We start from the raw sequence: 9,118 nt of genomic DNA on the forward strand, positions 1-9,118 counted from the left end.
AAAAAAAAAAAAAAAAAAAACTCAAGAGTAGTGGGGGTGCAATAATGTCAACCACATGAACACGCAGAGTGACAATGTCAACCGCCCCATTTAGTATGCTGACACATTAATAATAAAAAATATTCTTTGTTTTTGATTTATATGATAAATTTCAAATATAGTACAGATAGTAGCCTAAAAATCGTTTATTGAATGGACTTTACCAAATAAAGAAAGTTATTAACCCCTTGTTTGGCCTCCATTTTTTAGAAATGGATATAGATAGAATATTATTTTTTTGAAAAATGAGTGGTTGAAAAAAAAAGAAAAATTTTCGATTTATGTGTAATATCATTTTATGAAAGACTGTGATTGAAAATAAGAGAGAGAAAAATGTAATGTAATGAAATAGAATTTAATGGGGGTCAAGCGGGAGTTTGACCCCCATTTAGTAAAAATGAAAATGGGTGTAATAATGTTTTTTTTGAAAAATGAGTGGTTGAAAAAGAAGAAATTTTTTTCGATTTATGTGTAATATTATTTTATAAAAAATTATGTGGTTGAAAATAAGAGAAAAAAATAAAATATACTGGAATGAAAATTAATGGTGACCAAACGGGGGCTTAAAATCTTCACGTAAGTGACGCAAAAGAAGACTTTTTCCTTCCTCGACATGAACTATAAAATATAAAAAAACGCACATAGTTTGAACAGAGTTTCATAAAATAATACAAACCTGTCTTTGTTTTTTAAAAATATTTTTCTAATATAAACAATGTGTAATAAATTGTTGATGAATATCTTTACGATTTCATATACAGGTTGTTTATATAGAGCAATCTGAGTTTACCATCCGACCAAACAACAGCCTAACGCCTTCACCAGAACAAAAAGAAAAAGATAAAGGTATCTTTCTTCTCTTAATGTTTGAATGCTGTAAATATATATTCTTTGTGTAACAGAGCCTGGATTTTCATGTCAAGGGGCGAAAAAAAAAAAAAATAAATAAAAAAAAAAAAAAATATATATATATATATATATTATAAATCCAGAGAAAATTTTGAAATTGTTGCACAGATGATGGCTCTGCACGGTGGGTGTACTTGTTATTGTGGATTTCTTTGAGTGTGGTAAAGAAAATGATAAACATGCTTTTTGACCTGTTTTTAATGGCGTATGAAGTAGCAAGCCAGAGAGTCGTCTCATAATTAGTTGCAACTGTTTCATTGTTGAAACAGTTGATTCTCTTGAATCTCTGCAAATTCACCTGTAATTTTGATTTTGATCAATCCACGATTTTTATTGAGAAAGTTTAAATTACGGTTATGAATTTCTGATCAGTGCAAATGTTAATGAGTGCATGTCTGCTCTTTTTTTCTTATACTGTCGTTTATTTATAAATTTTCTCGTCTTCCTCAGTTTGCACAGGATTATGCATTCCATAAAGAGCTGTTTTTGCTCATCGAAACCTAGATATTCAGCCCGGTTTAAAGACCATGCCATTCTCGCTGCCGAGACAACTTGTGAGTTAATTGGAACACTCTTATCTGTTGAACGAAATAAATATGAATTATGAACAGTTTTCACATTGATTCTGAAAACACTGTTTCTGTTGGCAGTTAATGTGAACGAAGTCGAGGCTTTACATGTTCTGTTTGAACAACTAAGCCGTTCCATTATCGATGATGGTCTTATTCACAAGGTATAATTATCATAGTTCAACCGTAAAGTTGTAATCTGAATAGCAATACTAGAATAATTTACTTGTAGATTAAGCCCTGATCCCTGGAGTCGAGATCAATAACAAATAGAAAATGAGCTAATTCTTGTTGAAATGTGAAGATTCTTTCCTTCAATTGTTATTCTTTCCTTTGCCAGTACTAATGTAACTGTACAGCAAGTGTGGGTAGGTTCATTAGACACAACTTGATTATAGGAACACATTACTCTAGTATAACTTGATTGTTAGAACTGTAGCTTAATTGTAGGATCGAGATTATTGTGCCATTGCTATATATATGTACCTATAAATCTCCATTGAAAGCAAGAATAAGAAAATATTCTTCCTTGTATTTGATTTTAAGTTGCTATCAGAGCTTGTTTAACTCGAATCTCAGAAGCTTCATCTCCCTCGAAAGATGAACCGATATTTCCAAGTTTTTTGCTGAAGAACTGATCCCATTAGATTCTTTGACAAAGAAATTTCTGGGATCAGAAAATATTGATCATAGAGGAAAACTCTGCAATCGGAGGTCCGGAACCGATTTTTTTATTTACACTGCTAATTCCATCTCTGACAGCCTCTGAACACAAACCACATAACCATTTACCATCAGATTTTGCCTTCACTTATATAATCCTGCGTACAATCTGCTTTCAAACCACGACACTCACACCTAAATCATTTCAAAGTCCACAATGAATACCACCATGAATAAGACAGATTGTGTGGTAACAAACTTACTCCCATTATTATTCAATCCGAAGGTTCCTCTTTCAATGCAGGGATTTTACTCAATGAGACAAACTATGATATGTGGTCTCAAATCATGGAAATGCATATTGCAGAGAAGGAGAAACTCTCCTTCATTCATGGGAATTCACAGGTACCTATAGAGAAAGATGATGGATATGAGAAGTGGTATACGGATAATCAAAAGGTCAAGAGATGATTTTTGATGTCTATTTCTCCAAAAATTACGAAGCGGTATCTTCGTTTACCCATGGCTCGTGATATTTGGAAAGCTCTCTCTAAAGAGTTTTATGATGGAACGGATGAGTTGCAAGTTTTTGCCTTGAATAACAAACCTCTCACTGCCAAAGAAAGGGGGAGAGCACTTTCGGTGTATTATGGAGAATTGACTGAAATTTTTAGTGAGTTGGATCATGTGATAAGGTGATCATGGAGAGTGAGAAAGATGTTGAATCTTGTCGAAAAGTAGTCCAATGGAAAAGGGTGCATATCTTTCTTACCGGATTAGATAGTGATTTCGAACAAATTCGTGGTGAAATTTTGAGGGAAAAATCGATTCCTGAACTAGAAGAATGTTACGTATTGATCCACCGTGTGTCCATTCGACGTACAATGATGAACTGGTAACCTAAAAACTTTGAAACTTCAGCCATGGTGGCCCAAAACCGTTTTCTCAAAAACCAGCAAACAAAGTCTAACCACTGGAAGAATGGTGCTGACAAATCTGCTTATAAATGCACTCACTGTGCTCAAACTGGTCATACCAAAACTAGATGCTTTGAACTTGTGGGGTTTCCAGAATTGTGGGATCATAGCCACTATCCATGAAAGAGGAATTCCAAGAAATCCTCTACTGCTGTAGTTGTTGAAACACAAGTAGTTGATATTGCTAGGAAGGCCTCATGATTGGCAGTAGCTGAAAAGCATGGTGGTACATTTTTAAATATTTCTACACCTGTTTCTAATAGTGCATGGATAATTGATTCCGGTGTTATAAATCATATGACATTTGATTCTATTCAGGTCTCACTAGTTAAACCATCCTCACAATTTTTTTTTTCCACAGCTAATAGCAATTCAACTCTCGTTAGTGGGGAAGGATCAATCCCCCTCATTGATAATTTGAGTTTGGATTCAGTTTTAATTGTTCCATCGTTAAATTATACTCTGTTGTTAGTTTCACAAATAACCACGACCTTATCTTATATTTTCATTTTTTGGCTTGACTCTTGTGTTTTTAAGGACATCCAAACAAGGCAGACGATTGGTTATAGTATTAAGCGAGGGAAGTTATACTATCTTGACTTGACATCAAGTAGTTCAAACAAGTTATATCAAGTTTTGGAAATAGATGGTTCTTAGGGGGAGAAGAAAAAATCTAATATCTGGTTATGGCACCGATTTCTGGGACATATCTGGGTTACTTGCATAAATTATTTCCTAATTTATTTGCAAAATGTGATATTTTAAGTTTTAAGTGTGATGTTTGTGAACTTGCAAAGAGTCATCGTGTTTCATTTTCATCACACCCAAGGGTAACTTGGGTGTGATGAAGTCCAAAAGCAAAGTGAACTTGTTATTTCAACAATTTCATAAAACGATTTGTACTCAATACAACGCACACACTCTAGTTCTTCGCAGCGATAATGGTGGAGAATACATGAATTCTAAATTACAGTATTACTTGAAAACCCATAGAATTATTTACCAGACTACTTATCCCAGTACATCTCGATAGATTATGGTAGTTGAGCGAAAAAATAGCTAATTGTTGGAGGTTGTTCGTGCTTCATTAATAGAAGCTCATATGCCGTTGTCCTATTGGGGAGAAGTTCTTACATCTATATAATCAATTGGGTACCCTCTAGCACTATTGCCTTCCAAACTCCATCCCAAGCCCTCGCTAAAGATGCTATCTTTCCAGCCATCCCAAACTGACCTCCTCTTGTGTCTGGGTGTGTAGCATTTGTACACCTATACAAGCATCAATGCAACAAGTTGCAAACTTGGGCATTGAGATGTGTCTTTCTAGGATATGATACTCATCAAAAGGGGCACCGATGCTATTATCCTCCAACTAAACGAATGTTTGTCACACTGGATGTAGTTTTTCATGAAGACTCAATGTATTTTTCTTCTAAGTCTAAACTTCAAGGGGGAGTACCAGGAGGAAGTTCAGATTCTAGACTATGATGTTCATATTTCTACAAAAGTTACACCTCGTAACGAGGATGTAAGTGTAGTGGATATGAGTGGTATAAATTTGGATGCCAGTGGTGATAATGACTCACAAACTAGTAACCAAGATGTGGGAATTGTAGATGCAAGTGGCATAAATTTGGATACTATTGGTGATGGTGATCTACAAAATGGGTCAATCTATCAATAAGAGAGTGAAAGTGATATACCAAACCAATCACTTGCCGATGATGCTCCTATAGTTGAGCCTGTTAGAACACTACCACAACATCACACCAGAGGTATTCCTAAACACACATATGAGCTTAAACTTTCGAGTGAAGTCAAATTCCCATGAGTCATTATGTGTCTAACCATCATTTGTCTAAATCAAATATGTCATTTGTAAATCAATTATCTACCGTATCTATTATTAATAGTGTGCAGGAAGCCTTAGTTGATCCAAGATGGAGAGCAGCCATGAATGAGGAGATAGAATCATTGTTAAAAAATAAAACATGGAAACTTGTTGATTGTCCACCTGAAAAGAAACCAGTTGGGTGTCAGTGGATCTTTACTATAAAGTATAAAGCAGATGGTGCAATTGAACGCTTTAAAGCGAGATTGGTGTATACGCTCAAAACTATGGGATCAATTATACAGAGACATTTGCACCTGTAGCTAAAATAAACACAGTTCGGGTCTTGTTATCCTTAGTAGTAAAATGGATTGGCCATAATAATAGTTTGATGTAAAGAACGCTTTTCTACATGGTGAGTTATCCGAAGAAGTCTACATGGATCTTTCACTAGGATGCATGATCCTAGAAATACATAGTCAAAAGGTGTGCAGATTAAAGAGATTATTGTATGTACTGAAACAATCTTCAAGAGCATGGTTTGGAAGGCACACAAAATATATGAGAGCCCACACTCTATTCTTAAAAAAAGGGCATGATAAGATCACGACACTCATTGTATATGTAGATGACATAATGGTTACTGAAAATGATCTCCAGGAAAGGAAGAATCTACAGAGTTACTTGTCCAGAGAATTTGAAATGAAAGATCTTGCTCCCTTGAATACTTCTTTGGAATCAAAGTGTCTAGATCTGAAAAGGGTATATTTCTTTCTCAAAGGAAATATACCTCAGATTTTTTTACAAGAAATTGATATGTCAGTTTGCCAACCAGTTGATACACTAGTTAAAGAAAGGTTGAAATTATGTGTTGAACCTAATCAAGTACTGGTTGATAAAGGAAAATACCAAAGACTTGTGGGAAGATTGGTGTAGCACACACAAGGCTGGACTTACCTATGTACTAAGTATTGTTAGTCAATTCATGCATAATCCTGGAGAGCAACATATGAATGCAGTTATGTTTATTTTGAATTATTTGAAGGCTATCCCTGGAAAAAGGAATTTTATTTATTAAAAATGTAGATTGTCAAAGTATAGAATATATTGATGCTGACTGGGCCAATCTACTTCAGGGTATTTCACCTTTGTAGGTGGCAACCTTGTTACTTGGAGAAGCAAAAAAATAAAATGTAGTTGCACATTCAAGTGCAGAAGCTGAATTTAAAGGTATGACCCTTAATATTAGGGATGACAATTTGAACCGTTAAAATCGAAAATCGCGGTTAACCGAACCGAATGAGACGAAAAAAATCGAACAGATGATGCAATGGGGTGGATATGGTATTTGATTTTAATGAACTGGTTCATGACGGTGCGGGTATGGTATTTATGCCGTCGAACTGAAATCGAACCGATTATTCACTTAAAAAAATATTCTTTTATTAGAGATGTCAAGGTGTAGTGAGAAGGAAGTTGACAAAGAGGTACTTTTTATTATTTAAATCTTAGTTAAACTATTCTGGATTAGGTAGTATCGTTGTATTCTCTACTTACATTTCTTATTTACTAAATAGGAATCAATTTTGTGTGCTGACCTATGCTAATAAGAGTTGTGGGGAAGAATGAAGATTGAATATGAGTTAAGGTTGAAACTTTTGAATTATTGAGCATGAATCAAGTAACTACAATGCGCAAGAATAAAAAATGAAGGAAAATTTTAGTATTGTTAAATTTATAATATTGTTTGTTAAATTTATATTTTGCAATTGAAATTTGGGATAATATTTGTATTTTCATTTGGAATATTGTGTTTTTGTTTTCTTTGACCCTCTTTTCATAAATTGTTTTATATCAATTTGATGGATGGATTTATAAAAAATAATTTATTTTCGTGGTTATTAACCGAACCAAACCGAGTTGAACCGATATACGAACCGAACCGAATCGAACAAATTTACGTGGTTATGGTATGACAAAAAATTTGACGATTTGGTGATGGTTTTGGCCGAACCGAACCGAAACCGAACTGTTACCATCCTTACTTAGTATTCGTGAAGCATTATGGCTAAGACTTCTCATAAGCAATTTGGGCTATCCTCCTAGGCAACCAATTCAATTATATTGTGACAATAAAGCAGCATGTGATATTGCCTATAACCCAGTTCAACACGATCGTACAAAACATATGGAGTTAGACAGATTCTTCATCACGGAAAGGTTGGATGAGAAAATTGTAGAGTTGCCTAATATTCGATCTGAGGATCAATTGGGTGATATCCTCACCAAAGCAGTTTCAAATCGACCGTTCTCAAAGTTCTTGGACAAGCTCGGCATGTGCGATATCTATGCACCAACTTGAGGGGGAGTGTTAAAATGTTAAGATTCTTCCCTTCAATTGTTGTTCTTTCCTTTTCCAGTACTAGTGTATCTATACAGCAAGAGTGGGTAGGTTCATTAGACACATAGCTTGATTATAAGAACACATTACTCTAGTGTAACTTGATTGNTGTATCTATACAGCAAGAGTGGGTAGGTTCATTAGACACATAGCTTGATTATAAGAACACATTACTCTAGTGTAACTTGATTGTTGGAACTGCAGCTTAATTTTAGGATCGAGATTATTGTGCCATTGCTATATATATGTACCTATAAATCTCCATTGAAAGCAAGAATAAGAAAATATTCTTCCCTGTATTTGATTTTAAGTATTCTGGACGGACTTCTTCCATTTGGTTTCAGGAAGAATTTAAGCTTGCACTCATCAATAGCAAGAGCAAGAACAATCTCTTTGCAGACAGAGTTCGTACATTCTTTATCTTATTTTTATTGGTCAATAATATTTAAGAGACTATAATCCAATTTCATGTTGTTACTTTGCAGTTGTTTGAGCTTTTTGATCTTAAGAAAAATGGGGTTATCGAATTCGAAGAATTTGTTAAATCCTTAAGTATCTTCCACCCAAATACTCTAGATGAAGACAAAATTGCTTGTAAGAGATAAAATTCTTATGTTTGCTCATACTTGATGGTGAAGTCATGTTATGAATATTTTCTATCAATGCCAATCACGACTTCCTATATGGTAATATTATCAACAAATTTTTACAGTACAAGAATTTTCTTGCAGTTGCATTCAGGTTATATGATCTAAATCACACTGGCTACATAGAACGTGATGAGGTGAATACCTTCACTCATTTTCTGACTTCTTTTAGCTTACTTTTGCTATTATAAGTTAGAGCTTCGCTTTAATCATTAACACAAATACTCTTCTTTCCTAACTTTAAGTTGAAGGAAATGGTATCGGCCACTTTGAGCGAGTCGGATTTATACCTTTCAGATGATGCAGTTGAGACAATTGTTGAGAAGGTAGTGAACAAGGGCCTGTTTGTGATTGCTAGCTTTTTGTAGGAGAACTTCCTAAAATGGTCATCTTGGGATAACTTTTTCTAACAAAACAAAACACTTTCATAAAAACAAGTCCAAAAACAACTCCTTAGACCCAGAAGCAACTTTTGACATTTAAAAAACCTTGCCAAAATGGCCTACACTTAATTCATAGTTTGAAGATTTTTTTATATTTATGTTCATTTACAAACTTTTGTGCTTATTCGTTTACAGACGCTCTGGGAGGTAGATCTGAATGGAGATGGAAAAATCGATTTAGAAGAATGGAAGGAAATGGTTGCAAGAAATCCTTCTCTCATAAAGAATATGACCCTTCCTTATCTCAGGTTAGTAACAAGCCGTTTTAGCCCTGCATAATTAGTTCATAATATGAAACAAGATATGACATTACATTTAACAAGAATTTAATTTTTATTTCAGGGAAATTACTTTAGCATTTCCACATTTTGTGATGACGACTGAAGTTCCAGATTCAAAATTGGTCTTTCAAACGGCAAACTAAATCATGCCATGTCATGTAACAAAGTGGTGTGAGATCTTATCAGCATATGACACTTGGTACTCATAGAGACAGTAACCATTTTATAATTTTTTTCCTGTTAATTGTAACATATGATTGTTGTAAGAAGTGTACAAAAAGAGCTATAATAATCAATTTTCACTGCAAATGAGCAGAATATGTTCTAAAGTTGGTCTCTTATTGTGGACTGTGGAGCA

The 9,118-nt window shown here is 34.3% G+C and overlaps 1 protein-coding gene across 2 annotated transcripts; it reads left to right on the forward strand.

Moving 5' to 3' along the window:
- The first annotated feature begins 742 nt into the window (after positions 1-742).
- Positions 743-9,118, forward strand: LOC111402892 (calcineurin B-like protein 7). 2 transcript variants are annotated; one of them, XM_023031211.1, is made up of 9 exons: positions 743-885; positions 1,399-1,502; positions 1,599-1,681; positions 7,734-7,793; positions 7,875-7,983; positions 8,121-8,173; positions 8,282-8,362; positions 8,615-8,727; positions 8,822-9,118. In XM_023031211.1, the coding sequence occupies exons 2-9, from the start codon at positions 1,412-1,414 to the stop codon at positions 8,901-8,903; spliced, it is 672 nt and encodes a 223-aa protein (XP_022886979.1). In that variant the 5' UTR covers positions 743-885; positions 1,399-1,411; the 3' UTR covers positions 8,904-9,118. The 2 variants fall into 2 exon arrangements, with proteins under 2 accessions (XP_022886979.1, XP_022886980.1); XM_023031212.1 differs by lacking the exon at positions 743-885 and adding an exon at positions 1,020-1,072.

The sequence above is a fragment of the Olea europaea genome, chromosome 11, assembly GCF_002742605.1.
Source record: "Olea europaea var. sylvestris chromosome 11, O_europaea_v1, whole genome shotgun sequence".
Classification (NCBI taxonomy): Eukaryota; Viridiplantae; Streptophyta; class Magnoliopsida; order Lamiales; family Oleaceae; genus Olea; species Olea europaea.